Below are 23,977 nucleotides of genomic sequence, written 5' to 3'. Positions count from 1 at the left end.
AGGAGAGGTGTTCCATCCCCCTGATCATTTTCATGACCCTCTTCTGGACCCGCTCCAACAGGTCCGTGTCTTTCTTATGCTGAGGGCTCCAGAGCTGGACGCAGTACTGCAGGTGGGGTCTCACCAGAGCAGAGCAGAGGGGCAGAATCCCCTCCCTCGACCTGCTGGCCACGCTGCTTTGGATGCAGCCCAGGATACGATTGGCCTTCTGGGCTGTGAGCGCACGTGGCCGGCTCATGTCCAGCTTCTCATCCACCAGCATCCCCAAGTCCTTCTCGGCAGGGCTGCTCTCCATCCCTTCATCCCCCAATTTGTATTTGTGCTTGGGATTTCTTTAATAGAAGTGGCTGGGCACACTGTGAAACATGAAATGGAAGTGCTCAGAGGCTTTGATTCATGTGCTGGCAATGCAAACCGTGAGCTTTAAATGATCACCGCCCCAGTGATTTGCATCGCCCCGCTCCTGAACGTCACTGCTGCTACAGCACAGGCAGCAGAACAGCAACACAATCCTTGGTCACCGGTTCACGCAAACTGGTATGGATATCAACCTGCCTTAATACGTTGTATTAATGCATTAATGATGTAACCACCATTCTGCACCCTTTGCTAGACAGGGTAACGCCTGGCAGAGAGGCAAAGCAGACCACCTCTTAAATAGCCCCCAAATGAATCCCCAGAGGTATAAATGAGAGCCCCAAAAGAGCTTTCATGCATAGCTTTAAGTTCAGAGAACAAAAAGGTAATTAGCAGTAGAGAAACCATCATTAGCAGAGTAAATATTGCAACAGTAGCCGAGTGTAAATCAGAATTATAGCATACAGATAGATTTACAGCCTCTGGCTATACAAATTTCATGCCTAATAACATGCCTACATTGTTAATTTCTTTGCACAAACATTAGGATGATGCCCAAAGGAGATATTTTGTTTGCCCTACAACATCAGGGCTTGCAAAACAGCCCAAGGTATTTGTCCATGCACAAAGATGTGATAGTGTGTCCTAATAAGATTTTTCACTTAGATAAAGCTTATGTTGTTATTTTCCCATGGGAACACATCATTTATTGTCTGTTAAACTAGATACTGGTTGAAGATTAAATTTGGGAACAAGATGTAAGCTTTGAAAATTCTGCTATCCAAATGTGCAATCCCAGACATGGTAAGAAAAGGCCAGTACTGACAAACGTGCAGTCAGAGGCGTATGGAGGCTACAGGGCTCTGGGGCAAGGTGTATGCAGGAAGAAAAAGAGATTCATCCTTTCAGACGTCGAAATGGCCGTAGCACCAGGAGCAAATTTGTCTGGACATGTTCCCATAGGGTCAAGGATGAAGAAGTTTCTTGAAGTTTTCTAGTTTTCTCTTTCCTGGCAACCTCTTCCTTGCAAGTCCCCTTGGATATAGGTGGAGGAAGGAAGACAAATTTCTACCTGCATCACAGCATTGTACTCGTAAGTGGAAAGTGGAAGAAAGCTTAGTAAGAAACATTACTTTTTATTTCCTTACACTCCTTTGAAGTACCAATCCATTAGTGCTATATAATAAAGTTAATTTCAGCTGTTCTAATCGTTTAATAAACCACTTTATAAAGGAGAGGGCTTGTTAGGGGTCAAATAGCTAACTATCAGTCAGCTGCTATCCTGCAAACAATACCAGTGAGCTTGGAAAACACCGGCTAGCTTCAAAAAGGCTGGAACAACATCCAGCCTCAGAGCACAGGGAAAATAATGCAACAGAGATTCTCATATTCAAATAATGGACTTGTCCACTAGACAATAATGGAACACTTCTTTCAAAACCTGCCACATATTTCTACTTCTTTAAGCCTTATAGACATTGAAAAGTAGCTCAGAGCTACCAGGACACTTCCAGCGTAGGTGCCCTTTGGCAGGCTTACATTTGGAAGACACAGCATGAAACAAAAAAAAACCCTGCTCTGCTCCACCACTGCAGGCAAGACTCTCTTATGCAGCTAAAAATCTTAACACGGGTATTAAAAAAAAAATGAGTGGACAGGAAGGCAATACGTTGGCATACAAGGCTACGGGATGAGGTCGATAGGAAATATTCCCTGTTAGCTCTCTGCATCCAAAACACAGTAGCATTTCACATTGTTGCTGAACTCTTTTGTTAGTGAAGAGTTGCAAGCACTTGGTGAAGCTGAACAATTTTTATAAGCTACGTGAACGTCTCTGAATTCTTCCACAGTATTCCCGCTCTTGCTTTCTTGAAAGAAATTTCTTTGCTGTCTCTTGATGCTAAGCCCACTTACCAGCGCCTTTTCACCCTTCATCTTTATCTGATGCTGGTCTGCCCAATTTTCTAAGGTATGTTAGAAATGCAGATGGAATATGGGAATAATTAATGCTTGTATTCTAAAGAAATGGAGAGACAAACAAAAAAAAGACACACACAGACAACTACAATACTTAAAATGAGATTATAATTGGTTTACTAGGTGGTGGCATGGGTCGTCATAATCAACCATTCAGTAACAAGTTTAGCTCACTTTCATTTTAAAAAAAACACCACCAAAACCCCAGACCTAAGTTCCAAGAAGTAATTCGAGGGAAAAGAAGGAGAAAAAAATAATTAAGAAAATTAGTGTCAAAAATACATTGCAGGAATCTTTGTCCATTTTTATCAGTTGTATTTTAGAATAAATGTCAGACTTTTTTAATAAGCACCTGTATTGTTTTACTGCAAAATCCACACGGGGAGCTTTTAAAGCTGCATAAACTACAAAAATACTGAAAGCAAGAAAGGGAGAGACACCAACTGAGATGCTGGAACAAACGTCAGAGGAAGAGAGTTTAAACAAACCTGTATCAGCACTCAGTTCATCTAGCAGCCCTCTGGTTCTCCAGGTAGATCCCGAGTCTTGATTTCCTAAAGAATTGTTGTGCTCTTGAACTACTGCAGCCGCCAACAGATTGTCCACATTTACCACTTCTGGGTCTGAATTTGTGTCTGATATATCATAATGAGCTACAACTGGAGGTCCATCTGCAGAAAGAGAGAAAAGCAAAGCGTATTAGAAGTCAGCATACTATGAAAGACACCTTTAAAAGTACAAATAATTTGTTGAAAGATTAATGCAATCTCCTACATGAAGCTCTTAAAGAACTATAAATTATATGAATTATTAAACTTCAGTTAATGAACATAGTCTGAGATTACAGAGACATTTTAACCTTTGCATACACAGAAAACACAAATGTAAGAAAAACATGTTTATCAATGTATCAGTTATTTGTGTATTATCTTTTACATTAACACATAAACATCTCCGTATCTGACGACATTACATTTACAATCTTAAAAGGATAAAACCTTCAGTCCAAAATAAAAAAATAAGTTACAGGACATTAAATTTGGCAAGACAAGATATTTATCTAGAGAATTTTACAAAACTCAAGTGACAGCTTACATTACTTTAGGGTTGATTGAATAAAACTAACTTTTTGATATAACTGATCCAGTGACAATAAATTTAACATTAGGCAACTTTCCTTTCGTAACATTTACCTGTCAAGGACAGGGGAATTTTTCAAAATGGCAATGTTTTTTGGTGTTTTTTTTTTTTTAAGGTCAAGAATAACAAGAAACAAAACTGTAACGTGCAGTGATAAATATGCTTTTAATTCAATATGATTACCATATGCATTTTTGGCCACCAAAGTGAAGGGGGAAAGAGGGAGAGAAAATTGCTTATATGATTCTGAAACCTATTCTTGAGGAATAACAAAAAGCTGGTTTTGGTCTATTTTGTTAGGACGGACTATTTTCTTTGTGAGGAATGAAAGTCACTTATAATTGGAAAGCATGCTAGAAACAGAAGAGGCTCGGAAAAAAGTCGTATTCAAGACAATGATTAATGTGGAAGCAAAGAGAGAACGGATAAATATCGTCATTCTGAAAGGATGCGCATTTTAACTCTGATGCCTCATCTCAGCTATAGCTTATCGACTCAGAGTGGATGAACGCGGTTGGAGTTCCTGCTCCCCAAACGGCAGAATCAAAACTTTCTTTGGGCTAAGACTTCATCCACAAAACCCCGAGTATGAAATAGAAAAACAGGCTGGGCCAAAGCTCCGCTGCTTTGCTACTGCAATGCTTTAACTCCAAGGAAGTTCTGGCAGTTGAGTGTCTGCAGGACTTTTTTGTTAAGGGTATGATACATAGAGGGTGTAGTTTGTGTGGGATAATATAAAATAATCATAAACTAATAACGTGTTTAGGAAGATAGGACCTTCAGAATTACAAAATGGCTACAGAAATCTTTAAAAGTCACAAAGAATAAAATGGAAAGACTTTTCAGGAAAGATTGGTTTCTTTTAGGAGCGTTAAGTGCCTGTTGAAGACAGAAAGAACATGATGAACTAAAAGTTTCAAATTTCGTTCTCTGAAAATCTGTTTCTACTGAGGTTTTTAGGGAGGGATTTTTTTTTTTTTTTTTTGTAACTTGGTCCCTGAAGTTTCAAATTTCGTTCTCTGAAAATCTGTTTCTACTGAGGTTTTTAGGGAGGGATTTTTTGGTTTTGTGGTGTTTTTTTTTTTTGTAACTTGGTCCCTGAAACGTAATTCAACCCACTATTTTAAGAAACGCCTATTTTGTGATTAGCAACACACTTCGTTAAAGAGTGACCATATTGCTTAAGTCGTACTAAAGATCAGTTTTGCAACAAGGTATGAAGAAATTCACAAAATATTTCCGATCAGATCTGCCTCCAAAACAACAATTTCATAAAACAATGTTATATTACAAACTTAAAACAGACCCGACAAAAATAAATGGGTAGTTAAATGTCAATGTATTAAAGACCAAACTGTTCGCAACATGAAATGCTGATGATTATGACTGGAAAAGAAGTCCCGATAATTAACTGAAAGGCAATCTTTGTCTTTTTAAAAGGCAATTACAAACTAATGGAATACCAAGTTCAAAATTAAGCTGGCTGATGTTCAGTTAATTATTTGTGAAAGCCAATGATTAATAATTTAATCATGCAGAAGTTACAACTGGACTGAATCATGAGAGGCATGTTTTCTTTCAGTCTTATCATCAGAGTTCAGCGTGAACATATATAATGTGATCTAGAAAAATAAACAGTCGAGTGCAGAAGATACGAGGGTCAAGTACAATATTGACTATTTGACCATTTTTTCAAGAGGTTATCTAAAATTTCAGGAGCTAGGTACTGTTTCTTCAGGTGTTGGTTTCTCTCGCTTCTTACTAAGATCTCCAAAAGCAGAAGCGAAATTTGATTTTCGATAATGTTGTCTACACAAGTAAAATTATATTTGGACAAAAGGCACCAATAGTCTCAAGTCAAAATTGTACCACTCCTACATGTATAATCATGCAAAAATGTATAATAAATGTATATACATGCAGAGTGATATTCTCATCACCTACCCATAGAAATAACTTGTGTGAAAGTCTTCATCAGTAGGAAATACAAGCATAAACTTGTTATCTGTAGCTCCACTCTTGTATCTTCCACACTTCCAAACAGCACACCTTATAACTTAGCTTAAATTTAGTATACATCAAACAGACAAAAATATTTTCAATATAATTTACATACCGTAATTATATTTATCAGTGTAATAGCCACCAATTTTACAATCTGGAAAAAAACAAGCTGCCTGTTTACAAAGCAATCACAGCAGAGATCTATTTTTGCTTTTCTCAGCCTTGCCTTTCAGGATCAGATTTGGAAGTGAAATGAAAGGCCCCTGACACCAGGGTTATCCATATCTATCACCAGTAAATGACCAACGAGGCCAAGATAATGGCGACACTGCTGCAACAAATCCTAGGATTCCCAGCATGTATAAAAGAAGAAATAAGCAATACATGCCTACGTGTGTTAAAAAACCAACAATAAATAAACCAATATATAAGGTGTAGACAACTACAACTAGATGAAAGTTGCAGCGAAGGCATATTAAAAAAAAATGCTCTAAAAATCCTTCATTCCCAAAAGCCTGTTTCCTTTTCAGTGCTACAAGGACGGGACAGGAGGGGTTAAATTTGGAAGTAAATAATACTTCCCTAACCAACTACGTGATCATCCGATAATGTGATGCAAAGTGAACGTGTGGTACCAAGAAATAAGGACAACTGGCTTCAGCTAGGAAATAAGTGAAAAAATGCCTTCAGGTTGAAAAGGTGAAAGGATTAACTACAACCACAGTTGTAACTTATCATCTTGTCTTTACAATAGAGCCACTCCTCGTAATTACTGACTGTAACAGGATTTCAACAGCTAGAAAAACAGACACCAAAACAAACCATGCCAGAATCAAAATTTAATGTAGCACAATTAGGAGGTTCCCTGGTCAGTAATTTAAACAATCTATTTAAGAAAAATTGCATCTTTTGAGAAGCCAAGATAGCTGGAAGACTTATATTTCCCTGGTGATAAGCTTTAATTCATTTCTAAAGCAATAAATGCTTGAAAAAGACAAGGCTGAAAGTTAATAAGTACCAGCAGCAAAATACAGCTGTTGACATTTAACGTTAGCAGGGGGAGGGAAAGACTGCTTTTTTATTTTATTTTTTTTAAAGAATTCAGAGGCAGAGGTCATCATGGGGACAAGCGTTTCCAAGTGTCCAATTCTCCCTTAATTTACACAGCTCATCAAAACTAATTCCGCTCAGGACAACCGAATCAGAAGCCACGTGTGCAAAAATTCAGGTCTACACATGTCAATTTTTATTTTAAGCTTGCAACGTAGAAAATCCAGTAATTTCTTATCTGCTAGCCGCTCACATGCTTTTCACAGAGCCACATCTCAACATTCAGCGGTCTAAACCGTGCTGTAAGATCCACACTCCTACTATCCCTTAATTCATTATAATGGCAGCACAAGCAAGAAGGGGGAATCAACCGTAAAATTTCAGCTGTAGGTTAAAAGCAGCAATCCTGTAAGAAGCACCATACCTTTGCGCTGAAATGGCTGTGTATCAATGAGCAGCAGTACTTTAATACTAGATACAAAAGATACTAGCTAGCAGAACCTGAATTTCATCCTTTAAGTCACTATTTCTCTTTAGCTTTCTTAAATTTAGGCATGTAGAGCCAAGCTCATCACCTAAACTCCCTCCCACCGCAGCCAGAGAGAGGAACTTCAGGGTCAAGTAATCTCAGCCTGGAGATTGCAGCCTGGAACATCGTCATCTCCCCTCCTTCCCCATCAACAGAAAGAGCTTAGACAACCACCTTAGACAAGGCACCTAACTTCTACCCTGCTGAAGTTCAGCAAAATGAATTCCAGCCTTAGGGATGGGATTTAAACTTTGCTCTATTTTCTCTACAAGTAGAGGAAAAAGATCGAAATCTCCAGAGGACTATCCTGATGGAAAGAATTTCAAAATTAAAAGCCTAATTTTGGTGGTCTGAACCGCCCTCTGGAATCATCAGTGTCTTTGCAATGAGGAGACGTGGAGCCTTATTTAGGTGTGAGTATCACCCTAAGCTTTAACACACACAGAACAGGTACAATAATAATAGCAATAATAATTACAGCACTTTATTCTTACAAAAAGCTTTCCATTAGTGGATCTCAAAGAGCTCCGAGGTGGTTATTAACCTCCTTTTGCCTATGGGGGAAATTGAGGCACGCAGAGATTTGCAGCTTGCTCAAGGCTAACAAGCAGAGGAGCTCAGCTTTGCTGAAAACACCACTCCCCTCAAATTACTGAGGTATTTTTAACTGGTAAATTATTGAGGAGTTTAAAAATAGTGTTTAGGAATGCTTTCGTGAAACACACAAAAGCTAAAAAGGCAACACACAGCGGTGTCCAGGTAATCGCGAGCCTGAGGAGACACGGCTTCTCCCAGCCTCACCTCTGCATCTTCACTGTGAACGTAGGCACTGCTTTGGCTCAATCTCAGTACTCTAAATTGCATTTATTTTTATACAACAAAAGAATACTGAGACATTTTAGAACAATAAGAGATCTAAGAATGCCCTCATTTACACTTGACGCTTAAATTTAAGAGATAACTCCATTTACTTCAAGATTAAGCAAAACATAGAACGGACTTGAACACCTATATAAATTTTAAGATCAGATGATCATTACAGTAATCAAAATAATCATATTTTGTGTGCCAAAAACTAGAAGATTCATCTCAAGTGACTTGCCAAGATAGTTTTACAGTAGACACATCAGTAACTTTGATCCAAACAGAAAGGCTTCATATACAAGACTACAGGCTGAAGTGACAGTCTTTCTGGTTTAGATAAACAATACAAACCTGGTATTATTTAAAACATGATCCAGAGCTGCGGTTTCATAAAGTATGTGCAGTTCAAATGGCATAAACCAGCTGAACCCTAAAACAATTCCCAAAGGGGGGTGGGGGGCTGGAGATCTGTGCTTTTTTTTATGTTGTTTAGCAACATGAAACGTTTAATTACTATTTATATTTATTTATTTATTCCAGGTTACAGTAGTCTGGTATTATTTAAAACATGATCCAGAGCTGCGGTTTCATAAAGTATGTGCAGTTCAAATGGCATAAACCAGCTGAACCCTAAAACAATTCCCAAAGGGGGGTGGGGGGCTGGAGATCTGTGCTTTTTTTTATGTTGTTTAGCAACATGAAACGTTTAATTACTATTTATATTTATTTATTTATTCCAGGTTACAGTAGTTACATTTCAAAATTTACAGGGTAAGGAAAAGAATACATTGTAAATACAATAAAAAAACCAAAAGTAGTGTAACAACATTCTCTCTAAAATCATAAAGTGAACAAAAAGTTAGCGATGAATCCACTTTCCTCACATTTTCCTTCATTTCACACAGTAAAGCTTTTGTGTTTGGTTTTTTTTTTTACCATAATAATAAAATAATAAAATGAAAACAACATGATCAAATGAGTATCTGTTCTGAGATTGGATCATTTTACTTTGGTTTTTGGTTTTTTTTTTTTTACCATAATAATAAAATAATAAAACAACATGATCAAATGAGTCACTGTTCTGAGACTGGATCATTTTTAATATATCACAGCAAAAGACATCTCAGAAATTCAAGTCTTGCTGATCAACATTCATTCTTTCAGGCTTTTTGATGACTAGATGGAAAATATCTTGGATTTGTTTTACCAAATTATATATATAAAGGCATAATAAAGTCTTTTTCATTGTGCGTTAAGCAAAGGCACATGGAACGTAGCCGCGTACTGAAAATATCAGGAAGTGGTGTGCACTTTATATCCCATGATAGGATTTGTTTTCCCTGATGCCACCTAATGATTCATTAATTATGGAAGCAGATACATTAGCCAGATCTCTTCCCCAGTTTTTCTTGCAAAAGTGTATCAGGAGGGTTTTGGAAACCATCACACCCTACTCTTACATAGCTATGACAGTTTAAAAAAAAAAAAAGATTCCCTATGTAAATACGACTTACATTAGAAAAAGGCAGGCAAACACACACGCCATACGCATCCCTCCAGAAAACATCACATTTTTGCAAGTACAAACTGCATCTTGCCATGGAAGGACCGGTACAGCCTCGATGCAAAACTTTTGATGGTCCAGACTAACCCCCTGCTCGATCAGTCTGTGAGATTTAACAGAGCACTTGAAATCGTTTCTAACTTAATAAGCCTATTTTCCATGTGCCTTCATTTTGCTGACCTAACACTATGAGACTAATAAAATTTGTGAGAAAGACCGGTTTCTAGCTGCGTGTTTTGCAAGGTACTGTCCATCTCTATCAATCAGCCTGAATATTTTAGCTCCTACAGTACAAATTACACAGCGCATCTGTTTTAATGCTTCCAAATGTAACTGCACTGGTCACAGTGCAGACCTCGATTATTTTAAAAACATCTACTCAACTGGCCTGATTTACACACACTTATCAGGCAAAGACCCCACTTAAAGTCAGCTGAAAGATTCTCTGACCAAAAACTGCAGAGTAAGTTCAATTTCTAATGAGGTGAAATGCTAGCCCCATTGAAATTAGTAGAAATTTTCTACTGCTTTTAATAGGGCTGGGATTTAATTTCTTAATGCCCTTGAAATATTACTTAAAAAAGAGATTTACAGTCTGTGGATACAGGCAGAAACAAAATATATTAACAAGAGAAATCAGTGATAATAAATACATTTCAATTTGTAAAATAACAGCCAAATATAATCCCGTTTCATTGAAGTTAAGATTGGTCCTCCAGTCTTAACTCTAGCAGCTCAGATAAAATAACCTACCAATCCTGCAAAAACACTAAAAGACACTGTGAACTTAAAAAAAATAGAGATGTATATTTCTGCCTGAATTATTCTGTCCTAATACTGTTAAAAATAACACTGAAGAGCAGTATATCTGAAAGGTTTAAGATTTTTTTTTTCCACCCTGCTGTTATTTTTTTTGCAATAGAAACACTGAATAAAGTTTCACTGCCTTTACTTGAATTTGTTTTATATTGTAAATTACCTTAATTTTTTTTTCCCCTAAATAAAACCTGAAAATTCAGATGTTTTATTAGTAGCATGTGAAGCAAAACCCCAAACCCTCAGATAAAACGATGTGCGAAGGGTGGAATTCCCTTTTCTTACCAAGCCCCACTCGAGGGAGGGAAGCGGCACAAATGCTTGGGGAAGAACCTGCAGCCAAGCCTGCAAAAACACTGCGCACTAAAGCCCCTGGACTTCCAAGGACTCCTACACAGGGTCCAATTCTAGGAGCAGATCCTTTAATTTTTCATTTACTGCGTTGTCAGTTTGACATTTAGCGACATTTAAATCGGGTCTTTATGTAAAGACTTAACTTCTTGTGCACTTGCACAAAAAATGCTAACCAAGTAGCTGTGTTTCACCTGCTACTAAATCCCGACCCTGCAGTCACGGGGGTGTTCAATTACTCCCATGCAAACAGCTGCCACACTGAAAACACATAATTTGGTATTAAAAATGGCAATATAGAAACTTGAATAAGCCAGTTGGATTTCATCTGGCACCATCTTCCCTGGAATTACACCAGCTGATCTGACTTGATGCATTTACTCTTTCAAACCATAAGATAAGGAAAATTCTTTAAAGAAACTAGAATGTTTCTGTACTCCATTCTGAAGTATAAAACCTAGGGCAATGAGAGAAACTCTAAACCACCATCTGTGATTCTCCAGGTCTGCGCAAAACTCCTACTGATTTCTCCTCTACTTGTTAAAGTTGGTGGTTTTGAAGTAATTAGTTGAGATGTGAGCATAAACATACATTCAAAACGTAACTCTGGGTTGGAAAATAGGAGTTTCCTTCTGATAATCTTAAAAGTCTTAAATAAGGTCAGACTGCTTTAATGAAATATGGAATGGATGAGATTAAAATTTATGTTAAAATTTCAGCTGAAGAAATTTTAACTCCCTGAAAGTTTCTAGTCAAAGCCCTTTGAAAATAAGAGCTTATAATGGAAATCATGACAGACTTAACTGCAGCCATATAATATAGCAAAAATATTTCCAGGAGAAAAAAAAATAAATCTGAAATTATGTATTAGGGATCTGTTTTCTCGAAGCGACGCCAAAGACTGTCGCGCACACATTTAAAATACAGACTCATCACTAGTACTGGTATCTGAAGGTTGGTTTCTTCAGTGCCCTGCATCTTTCAGATTCACAATACAAAGCAAGAAGAGAGATGCTCCTGTTTCATTGCACAGCCTGCCAAATGCTTCACCAGGTAGGTTATACTACACCTGAACAACAGAAAGGTGGGGGTCCCCTCTCAGTTCCTAGAAGGAGAAACATGGAAAACAAGCTAATGGACCGAATATTCAACTGTGTAAATCAACGCACGCTTTTCATTTCAGAGGAGCTGATTTATGACAGCTGAAGATCTGGCTCCAGGTTTGAGGCAAGTGAAAAGAGCAACCAAATAAAAGAATATTAGCCATTTACAAAACCATTTACAACCATTGGTCTTGCACAGGTGTTCTTAACACCAGGTAGTTTTTGTGGGGAAATTAAGTTAAAATTATATCTGATGTGAACTATTCCCTCAGTCTTCTGCGTGCCTTGGAATAATTTTATCCTAGAAAGACTACAGCTTTAAAGTCTGTATGCCCAACTGCTGTAACCCTCTGCTTGTTCTTTCGCATTCATAGCTACTTGAATTAAAAAAATAAACAATTAGCACAAATGGATAAAAATGTTTGAAAGCTTTTAATTTTTGCCTATAGTAACCAAATCCAAATTTTTATCTATTAATACACTAAATGATTTCAATTTTTTTTTTCCCAGAGATTACCTAATCAAGATATTGCAGGTTTGCAGAAATTTCACTGGCTAAATCCCTAACAAAGTTATTATCCATTTATGAGATCAATACGTAAAAGTCCGTTTCAGTCTGAGAGATAAATAAGTTCAGCTGATCTCCTTACACAATTCATTTTGAAACATCTAAAGGCTCCATATATACTATTTTATAAAAAAGGTTAAGGGCATGCTTACAGACATACTGAGTTAAGTGACTCTTACACATTAAAAGAAACCAGTCACTGCAAAAAGCTGCTTCTGCATGCACGGGGAGACTTGTAAAGTTGTCATGCTTTAAAATATGCTGCTCTTATCATTGTCATAAAGGTGTGTGTATATATATATATATCTCAAATCTATGAACACCAGAAGGATCTGATTTTTTTTAACTATCAGCAAATAATCTTCCCTGAAGGATCTTAAATTTTAAACACGAGGACGAGTTTATTAAATTGCAATCAAACATAAAATAACTCATTTAACTTTTACCTATAGTTAAGTTAAAAATGCACACAACGTCAGACGAGGGAGTATTCTTACAAGTTCATATCAAAATCTTTGTATCAAAATTATGCATGAAGGTGATTTGTAAAGAATTTATTCCAGTACTTAAAAATTATCTCCTGCATAGTCTTTCAAACAGTTACTCTGAAAATAACACAGCTCTCTAACCTCTTTTTTTTTCCTAATGAAGGCATCACATACTTAAAAAAAAAGTAAGTCTGGGCCAAGAATAATGTTAAAACACCAGTGTTAGTATTATACTGATAACAAAAAGTGTTTCTTGAGTTCCTGTTAAAGGTTTGATCCAAACCCCCATATAAATTGATGGAAAGGCTCCCACTGACTTCAGGGAGGGGATAAAAAAAAAAAAGTCAGACCTACAGAAGATACAGTGGTTATTTCCAACAGGAAGAAAAGGAATTACACTAAAATAATTAGGGAAAAAAGTGACTGTAGTTTAAAAAGCAAAATAACAGAGCTAAAGGAGACCTATAGTGTTCTCTTTACTTAAACTATGTCTTTGCAAAGACTTTCAAATTCCATTATTAGAATTTTCATTTGAATTAGAAACTTTTAGCAAGTTCTAACTGATGATAAATGTACATTTTTGGTAGTTGCGGAGAAGTTACTTCACATGAAGAAAGGCATTAATGGAGAGGTGACCAAAAAATCCCTGTGTGTAGTGATAATAGTAAGAATTAAATAGAGATTTCTAATATATAGTTTAAATTAATCCTACTTTAAACATCACAGTTTCAAGCCTGCCTATTCAGGATAACTATCAGTATAAAAAAATCCACACAATAGCAAGTTATTGTATTATTTAAATGAAACTAATGTTCTGGCATTCCCCATCACAAGTAAATAATGACTTCAGCGGCATTCAGACGTGGTTCAGAAGCAGCTCTTGCTGTGTCACCCAGACCAGCAACCCCTACCTTCAGACCACCACAGTGTTTATTAATCTGACTGTCAAGCCTTCCTTTAAATTCCTGTGCCAAGACTCAATCCATCCACCGACGGCTGCTTATCTTAGGACTGACACGACTATTTTTATTCCAGCATGAAGGATGCAGTTTGATCGTATATACAGAAGGAAGCAGCAGCGCTTTGCGTGCACAGGTCATGCATGCACACGCAGTTGGGTGTGATTCATCTCACCTAACTTTAGTCAAAAGTTATCTATTCTAAACTGTTTATAAGGGAGGTTTAGACAACTAATGGAAGAGAAAGACACTGCCAGGAGGTATCCTTTGTAGGGGCTTATCTCTTCCCGTTGACTCAGAAGGAGATCCACAGAACAGCAAACTAGACACCTAAAATTAGAGGAGATGGCTTCCACCCAAACCGAACGCATATACATGTATACATGTGCGTATTTGTGTGCACAATATAAGATAGCTGCTTCCATAAATATGCCATGTGCAACACAGCAGTGACATTAATAAAGACTCTGGACAGAAAATTAACTACTAAATGGGAGACAAAAAATCAGCTGTGAACATTTGTTATATATAGCTAAATCTTTAGAGTAAACTCATTTATTACTTCTGCCTAAAAAGGAAGAAGAAAAAACTAACGTGTGACATGTTCAAGCTGCAAAACTTGGGAGTAAACAGATAGTTAAGGAAATGTTACGGGTCTGTATCTAGGCTGGTTCTCTAGGGTACTTTACATCTTTAAATATAAAACTTATTTCCTTATATAAATGTTTTAACATGCAAAAAGAGCATTTAGATGAATACTCTGAATGCTCCTGTTGTAACAAACATAGCTCTACTGATTTTGGGGTATCTAAACAAGGATTCTAAGTTATATTTTCCCAAGTTTGGTGATGAAACCTTAGGGTGGTTCCCCCCCACACCTTTAAAGGTATTTGTATGCGTGTGCTGGCACATGCACGTGGGTATACTGTGGGGTTTTTTTTAAACTACATATATATTCTCTATAAATAAAAAAAAATATACCATACCATGGTAATAAAACCCAAAAGAGAAAACCAAAACAAACATATACGAAGAGAAAAGCAAACCTTTTTTTTAGCATAATCCAAAGTAACACCAAGATTGCAAAGATCGGACTTTAAGTTTATGATTGATTCAGATCAGGCTCTGCAATATTCCCATTCTCTGGAAAGATAGGTGGAAAATTGTTATTAAAAGTCGCTGGAAACTCTAGCGAAGCATCGACATTTTGATAGCCCACGTAAGAATTAAACGACTGCTGTGGAAGTACTTGGCTATCAGGCATCTGTATGAAAGCCCCTGACTGTGTGGTAGGGGGGATTCTTTGGCCAACTAGTTGAATTTTAGGTTCCCTGGGCTCCAGTTGTTGCTTGCTTTCTTCATCCGTGTCAAGACGGGTTAGCTTTTCTATCCACATGCGAAATTTCTCCTCTGTCTGCCTCTGCATCTCGGCAAAGCAGTTCATGGCCTCTTCCAGGACATTGCCTATGCAGTTCCTATCCCACACGGTGCCCCTGTCAAGCAATCCTGGAATTTCCCTGGTCGCTCCTCCAGATCCCCCAGCACGACTGAAGCCAGCTTTAAAGACATTGAGGCCATTTGATAAGACATCATTAAGTAAGAACATAATATTGTTTATTAAGGCATGTTAACTCAGGAAAACAAAACTTTTCTAATTGTGTCCCTTGGATATGACAACGGGGGAGGAATTAACAAATATTAACCAACAGTATTACCATAAAAAAAAAAAAAACATTTTATACTCACTGAGGTTATTATAGAAATTTTGGCTTCAAAATCATTTTTATTCTAGAATTCTCAGACAATTCTGTCACAAAGGTCTTTTTTTTTTTTAAATAAACCAAATTAGTCCAATTCCCTTGCAATTTCTGTTTTGATTTCAACTGAAGGTGTCAAAAACATTGTACAATAACATGTTTAGTTCTGTTAGGCTGCCATGCAAAATACTACTATTTAACTGATAAACCTGAATAATTATGTGTATTTTACTCACATACTTGAACCCTTTTATAATGGCCTGTTAAACACACACAAAATTGTACACAAGATAACAGAGATAAAGGCTGATACAGCGATTGCAGCATCTAAAGTAGCCGAGCCCAAAGCTCTTGGTCTGATTTTGGAAAGCACACTGAACACCAATGAAGAGAATACACAACACACACACACACGCAAGAAGATACGTGAATGCTATGCTAATACACGAGGTGAAAGCACCCTGTTAGGTCTGATGGACACAGCTACATGACAGGGGTAATCCACACGACCCGCAGGAGTGATCAACCTCACGCCAACCAGAAGCACGCCCTTCATGGCACCAGCCACCGGCTGTGCAGCATTTCTAGCGTTACTTCTAGCCAAGGCAGAAAACAGACAGGGCATAGTTGGAAGGAAAGTGTTCTCCTTCCTTCTGTCCATCAAAAAGATGGTTAAAATGACTGGCTTTGGGATCATTAGGAAGAACTTTAGCAGCAAGAAGAGAAGGCCATCCTCATTATCTTACTCTACGTATCAATAAGAAAAGGCAGTGGTATCTATATTTTTAAGTTTAGAGTTCACTCAGGAATCCTCTAGGAAGCAATAAAACCCCAAGAAAACGAGGCTCTGTACCCGTTTGAGGACTAATAAACAATATGTGCATGCTGTCTGAACGCACAAACGTTACCCAAGGTAATTCCAAAACAAGACAACCATCACATTAAACTACACAAAGCAGCTACAGAACCTGACAATTAACATGTAAACGTGAAATTTGTGGGATCCTCTAGCTTAAGAATAATAGAAAAACTCCTAAGAATGAGAGAAATCATTGCACAACCTAAGCAAATATTACTTAATAAAAACGTAAGGCACTAAATCTTTATTGGGATTCACTGTGTACATGAAATTACAGTATTACTTAAACAATACATTCCTTTTAGGAGCTATTTAAATGAGGTATATATAAGTCCTTCAGGAACAGCTAAACAAAGCCCAGGATTATTCTCTTACTTCCGAGCAGTAGCAATGCTACCTGTCAGGGGCCAAAAACATTCTATTAAAAACCCTACTTTTTTAGTCTTCTCTCCCATCTGTTTACCTATCAGACAGGCTGGAAGTTCAGCATTCAGGTCCTCTGCTCAAAAATAAACTACTTTATAGCAACTAATTTACATCCCTCCGACTGCATTTTAACTAAAAGTAATGAAGTAAAATGGTACCTTTTTCCTAAAACGTGGTTCCTTTTGTATATTCAATGTCTTTTTCCTCCCTGAAAAAAATATTCCTTCTGTTCATATACTCCTTGTGTTGAACATCCAATATGATTCTGTTTATTCATCTTTAGTCAGGGATCTTATCCCAAGATCAAGTAACTAAATAGCAGTCTTTCTGACTTCCACAGGCTTACAATCAGACACCTTTAAGTAATGTTAAGTTTTAATCGCAATTTAGAAAGAAACTATTGATGGTGATACGCGAGACAATCTAGCTAGGCTTTTAAAGTCAAGAATGAACTAGCATGGTCAAAGTTGACAAAACTGTTTTGTAAACTGGAGAGACTATGAAATATATATTACCCTGCAATACTATTTTTAAAAGGCATCATTCAGAGCATAGCATATGTACAATTTACAGTAGCAGCAAATCAATGTTTCAAATGCTTTCCTTGCAGTTCTTGTAACAAGCCTTATTCAATCTTTTCTTTACTGGTGGCCTTCAGTGTTAAAAAAAAATTAATCAAGTCTAAAAATGCATTATATTAAAAAGCTAGCATTTATCTAACTGGTCCCTTTGCTATCTGTAAACTTGCAGCTCTATAGTTTTTGAAGTTACGCCGAGTTAAAAGGCAAAGAAGTTTGCAATCACAAAGGGGTCAGAATCCAAGAATAGTATCTTATTTTCAAGACAATACCTCCTGCAAAACAGCACCTAAGAAATGCCCCAGTGCTGTCTCTTTATGGGATCTATTAAGTACTATCCAAATAATGATCAAATCCAAAGTTATTTAATTTAGGAAACCTGACAATGTGACAATTTAAGAAGATATGCCACATCTTCACCCTAATTAGCAACGGTGGACTCCTTTCTGTCGTTATGCTACCTGACATTTCCAAATGAGTATTTCACTGCAAATCACTCTTAACGGATTTTTTTCCCTGTTCTTACATAGTTGTCATTCTGAGTCACTTCAACCAAATTCATCTCTTACAAGATGCTTCATCCAAGGTCTACGCACAAATCTTAGGAGGAAGTAACCTGGCTGAGAGTCCCTCACACACACTGTGCCCCTCTCTTTGGATTTCTGCATATTAAAAAAATCTTTCTTTTTCTTTTTTAACAAAGGGAGCTGCAATACCTTTTTCAACATCAATACTCAAACTTTTTAACAGATTTTTTTTTTTTAAAGCCTAAAACATGAGTCACCCCTATTTCAATTCAGATTTTTCTGAGTTGTAGAAAGCACAATGGTGGTGAAATGCCAATTTTTTTAAAACCCCCTTCCTTCTTCCAAAGAAAAGTGTTTACACAGAAATAAATATCGATTCCCAGACTTGCTCTCATGCCAATTTCATTCAGAGCTAATTTGCATGGTCAAATTTGAAACTGTTTAAAGGAAAGACTTTCAACAGCAGCAGGTCTAGCAGAACCTGTTCAGGACTCAAAGATCACCCTCTTATGCTGTGAATGCTATCCGATGTTTAAGAATGGTAAAATTCTAAATGCCAACAGAGAAGCTCAATAATTAAAAGTTAAGAATTGCTCCTTATCTGCAATAATTCAAAAATCATGGCATTCCCTGATTTAAAGGGCCCAAGACTATGACTGCTCAGGTCAGCGAAAAGATTCTCGGTAGCATCTATGAAGTTTAGATTGAACCTGTATTTTCAGGTATAAATTAACACCATATAATATACTCAGAATAACATATCATATTATCCGTAGCTCCTACTGAGCTCACAATATTTGTATTGAAGTATTACCAGTAAGACCTCAACTCTTTACTCTTCAATCTTTGTTGAGAAGACAAACAAGCCTGCCAGTATTTTAATCCACATTACATTTGAGTTTGGCAGAGAGAACTAACTCTCTGTTGCACAACTGCTCCGTTCACAACTTGGGTGCACGCACAAAGTGAAGCTAGTAACACTACAGATGTTCACGGCATTATGTATTTCACTGAACATTTTCCTTACCTTACTAATTTAACCAAATGTATTTCAGAACCAGTCACGTGGATGGTTTGAAAAAAATAACTGCGCTATTAAAATGGAAGAGGTTTAGTAACATGACATGGAAGACTGCTACTGTATTCTCAAATACGGCACTTAAAATTTTCAGACCACGCACAAGTGAACTGTCTTCTGTAACGCTACATGTGTCAATAAAAGGTTAAGAGCCAGAGTACATACAACCTTTGTACACGAAGGCCACATTAAATTAACCGTCACTAAAAATTTTAGAGCATCTCTGTTGGCAAAGCTATTTTTCAGGCAACAGACATTTGAAAATTAGTCCCAATAATAAGCTATGTTGAGACAGTCACCAACACTGCAGCTAAAGTGTCCAAATACAGTAAGACTAAAGGGAACACAGGCTACCTGTAAAAAACTCTTCTGCATCAATGTGTACAGACTTTTTTCAAAAGTAAAGGCAAAAGTTTTTCCATGCTTATGTCCTTCTGACAGGTGCATTGTAGTTTCTTGACACTCAAGTTCAAGCATCAAGCTTTTAGTTCAAGCCTTAGCTTTTGACTGCGTGCAGAGGACACTCATCGCCTGAATTTCCAGTAATGCTTTTTGATACCCTGTATTATTTTCCAACTACCTGTTCACTCCCTAAATTTTGAGGATATTCACAGTGTAATGCTAAGTGCACTAAAATGGCTTTCTAGTCAAAAAAATAATTCAAGTTAAGCACTTTGCCAGTTCCAGGAAGAGGGATCGCAGATGGCATGTGAACCTACCACTGCGACGGAGAGCTGGGAGTCCTACTCAGACTCACAGCTCCGCTGCATCTGTTAAGACCACAACGTTTCATTAACCCACAGGATGCATTCTTGGCCAACCTTGTCCTTATCTCTACAGAGAATATTTTTCTCTTCTACTCGGAGACTGTTTCCCACAAACCAAAGTTGTTTCTATTTAAAGGAAAACCGCAATGTGGCAGGTATGCATTGCACCTAATTCCAAAAGGACAGTTATAATGTCTTAAATGTAATTTAGTATCAAGCAGATGATACAGGCTATGAAATAAAAATAAAGGTCACTGCTCTCAGGATGGTTTTTGCACTCCCACATTTTGCATGGCAGGTAAAATCGGGCCTTGGTGTAACCATCACTAAATCATCAAGCTCTTCCGTGCACTGCAATGGGACCTTTTCACTGCAAGCATCTCACGGTTAAGACTGAGAGCTCAAATACAGAAGAGCCTAGTGACACAGAAAAAGTACCCTAGGGTGGTTTCAGGTCTCCACAATGGAAGTCAGAAATCTGGGCAGATCTGAAAATACCACGTGGTGCCTTTCTGCATCACAAAGTACTTTTATGACTTAAAAAAGAATATAACCTGGGGGATTTATTGTGTGCATTCTGGGGTTTTTTTAGGGGTGGGGAGGAACCTGTCCGAAAACTCAATGAAATAGTTGTCTTCAACAGGCTTTAAATCAGGCTTTAATTGCCCAGCAAAGTGTAAATACAGTAAATAAAAAGGCACCAAACTATGAAAGCTAGAAGTTTGACTAATTACTGAATTGGTAAAAATAATTTTAGAAATTCTGTTAAAAGTTTACTACACAATAATTATAGGAGGACTATGCCTTTCCCAGACTCTCTAATAATAAACATTAACTTCCTTTGTGCAACCTGTTTCCTAGCAATATGTGGGAAAAATGCCAGTTCTCATGGTGACAGAATCATTCACCATAATCAAGTCAGTTAAAAACAGTTATTTGTAAAATCTGCTGCAAATATTTTTAAATAATTCATCTAGCAAACATTAGTTCAGCAACATAAGACTAATTATTGCAGTTTTCCTTTAAATGTTCTTGCCCTATGTAAGCTGATATTTATCTCAAAAAAAAATCTTCTAGCACAAGAGGCAAAAAGGCATGCAACCCAGTAAAAATTGGCAAGCCAAAAAGTTTATTTTGATGTGATTTTTATTTTGATTGCCATATGAAGATTGCCATATGATGACGGTTCTATGGTATAATATGCTGCAAGAATAATTCACACAAAATCCTGTCCACGGCACTTGGGCTAATAAAATAACAAAGACTCGGCAGACAAAAAGCTTGAAGAACTCATTTTTTCTTTTGCTAATAAAATCATGAGAAGGCCCCTATAATTTGCTGCCTCCAATCTTAACACAAATGTGTCAGAAAAGTAAAAGTATAGAAATTAAAGATCCTTATGACATAGGAAAATGGTAACAGCTTTATCTAAACTGTTGAAAATTTAGGTGTGGATATAGCTTGGCACCTGTGTAAACAAATTCATATTTATGTCCTAAAATAGGTGACCAGCTGCAACCTGCAAGAATTTACAATAAGGCTAAGTAGGTTTGTCATGCACTGAAACGCAGAGCTGAAAGCGCAGCATAAGTGCAATAATGAACAGGGCCTTACTGTAACACGGGCAAGAGGTATGCCGTGTTATTTCTAACACAGCTGCCGAGCTGTGGTCTTAATATATTAAAGCAAAGCTGGCCACTTATCTTAAGAATGTATTTATTAGATTATCACCATCTAATGGGATTTGACAGCACTGATAGGAGTTCATATACGCTTACATAGGAAAAGATCTGAAAATTCCAGAATTCAAAGATAGTCCTTCCTCCAATTTACCGTTTCTATGCTTTGTTGGTGTGCAAAAGTGCACTGAAACCTCAGAACAGATTTTAAAATTTGCCCATGTCTTGTTAATATACTGCAGTCTTCAAATTTACACAGAGCTGCAGTTCTCCTGGTTTTTCTCAAGTGTCACTCATCTAATTTAGCATGACAGCTGAGAAACGATGTCAGATGCGTTACAGTTCAGTTTAAAAAACATCCTCTACCTGGTATCTCGGCAGTGATTGTCTTGCTGCTCCCTGAAACCTCTTCATCATCATCTGATGAACTCGTGCTCGAGTCACACGTCAGGTCACTATCACTGGTACTGCTGTCCTGCAGCAGGTTGTACTTCTTGCGAGCAGCTGCCTCCCGTTTCTGTCTTAAGAGCCGGATTCTTTCTTTGTGCTTTTGGCTTCGATGACCTTTTACCTTGGTAACTCGACCATTCTGCTTATCACTAGACTGTCGGTTTTTCTTGGCAGCCATTGTTGAAGTTTCACTTTCGGACCTGGATCGCCTGGATTTCCTCCCAACTGCAACCCCAGACACCGCAGAAGGGTCTCCCTCTACAGCAGCTTCAGCTTGGCAGGGCTCATTCTCTTCTGTGGAAGACAATGTATCTGAGTCAGCCAAATGCCCACTGGAAGAAGGGGAAAGCATGCAATGATTAGAAGAGTCACTCTCGTAAACTCGACCACCCGTTGGCTTATCGCTCTCTGTAGATGCTAGCTGAGACTCTGAGGAGTCTCGCCTCAGTTCCATCAGTAAGCAAGGCATTGAAGAGAGCACCGCAGAGTCTGCTGCAGTGGGCACGTTGTCTTTCTGAGTTTGTGTCTCCAGTTCTATAGGTCCGTCTTCATCAGGAGCAGTCTCTTGCTTTTCAGAAGTCTTTGGTGGAACTTCCGAATCAACAAGGTCTTCTGCTTTTCCCACTGCCTCCATCTTCATTTCAGAACATCAAGGTCCTCCTGGTCTCAAAGCATGGAGCACGCAGTCTGGAAGACTGGGTGAACTAGATATGGACTTCAGCAATACAGCAGCCTGCACAAGAACAGAACAGTAAGAATAATTTACCCATATAACTCACTCAATCCTGCTTTTCACAGTATTACCTAAACAACTCATTGCTTTCAATTACAGACAGTATGGTTCAGTATCGTATTGGTTTTCTTCATTTGCTTTTTCCTAGAGACCTCATCCTGTTACACCAAACTATTCTTCCTTTTACACACCCACGAAAGCTGGTACTGGAATCACATTAAAAGTGGTTCACCTCACTAGAATAATCAAAACAGATCAGAAAATAATAAAAATATTTCTAAACTCTTACTTTATAAAATTTAAATCAATATATTATAAGCAGCATATGCTAAACTTCTTACCTAGAACTTTAAACATATTTTAGTGGAGAATTTTAGCTCTTATCAACAATACCAGCCTGAAAATTCCCAGACTTGGTAGTCATCTACCTGGACAGACCAGAATATAATTCAGTTTCTGTATCTGTGAGAAATCTACTTTCAGTTGAACAGGACCTCAGTCTTACAAAGTTACAATGTTTTTATGGTAATTTGCAAGCTTACAGTACCAACATGACATAGGAGAAATCCAGTCACTTTGAGCAGAAACTGAGCAGCTGCTGAACATTAGAGCAAGACTACAAACACCATTCTTTTCCAATGGAACCGCTCTGCCAGTAGATCTCACGTACCAAAGACGTATTTACAAGAAGTGCCATGAAGTGACACTAAGTTGTCAGAGACACGGGGTTTACAACCTCTACAGGCAACGTCTTTAGAAGCATTAGCATTGTAACACAGATTTGTTCTCAGCAGGGGACCACCATGCTGGTGAGTCATGTACAGACTTCTTAGGAGTATCTAATACACCATTCGAGTGCTCCTTGAGTGTCTCCCATACCAGTCCTGGTTGTATGAGAACCTACAGGCTGACCTAGTTTTCTCTCAAATCTGACAAGAAAACAGCACCAAATAGTATGGGCTGCAAGCAAGAAACAGTATCCACCCACACCAGTATCCTACATTTTACTTCAAGTTATAATTTAACAAATTGCATTGCTTCACTGCAAATACAAACCCCAAGCTATTTATCTGATTGATAACTTGCACGTTATCAACCCAAAAGTACCTGAAGCACCTTCAGGGAAATTTTGTTTTGGAGACCAGTATCTATAATTTTATCTTCAATATTCACACTTTGCCTTCCACCTACATTTTCAGTTGGAATTCAACATAGAACAAAGACCTTTCAATTGCCACATTTGCTTACAGATTAATGCTATGGAACAAGTCATTTATGGGTTTAGAAATATAATAAACAATAAAGTTATGGCACTTCAAAAAAAGTGTAGACAAGAAAAAGCAGTAGTAAGAT

General features: G+C 37.6%; 1 protein-coding gene across 1 annotated transcript in view; it reads right to left on the bottom strand.

Moving 5' to 3' along the window:
• CUNH18orf25 (chromosome unknown C18orf25 homolog) overlaps nt 1-22,531 on the bottom strand; it is a 34,597-nt gene extending 12,066 nt beyond the window's left edge. The window contains exons 1-2 of the mRNA XM_009278426.2: nt 21,808-22,531; nt 2,823-3,005 (exon numbers count right to left, since the gene is read on the bottom strand). Coding sequence (XP_009276701.1) covers nt 2,823-3,005; nt 21,808-22,531 — 907 coding nt within the window. The remainder of the gene's footprint in view (nt 1-2,822; nt 3,006-21,807) is intronic.
• Between the last annotated feature and the right edge of the window lie 1,446 nt (nt 22,532-23,977).

Source organism: Aptenodytes forsteri, unplaced genomic scaffold (genome assembly GCF_000699145.1).
Source record: "Aptenodytes forsteri isolate BGI_AS27 unplaced genomic scaffold, ASM69914v1 Scaffold178, whole genome shotgun sequence".
NCBI lineage: Eukaryota > Metazoa > Chordata > Aves > Sphenisciformes > Spheniscidae > Aptenodytes > Aptenodytes forsteri.
This window is presented reverse-complemented; position numbering and strand designations above follow the sequence as displayed.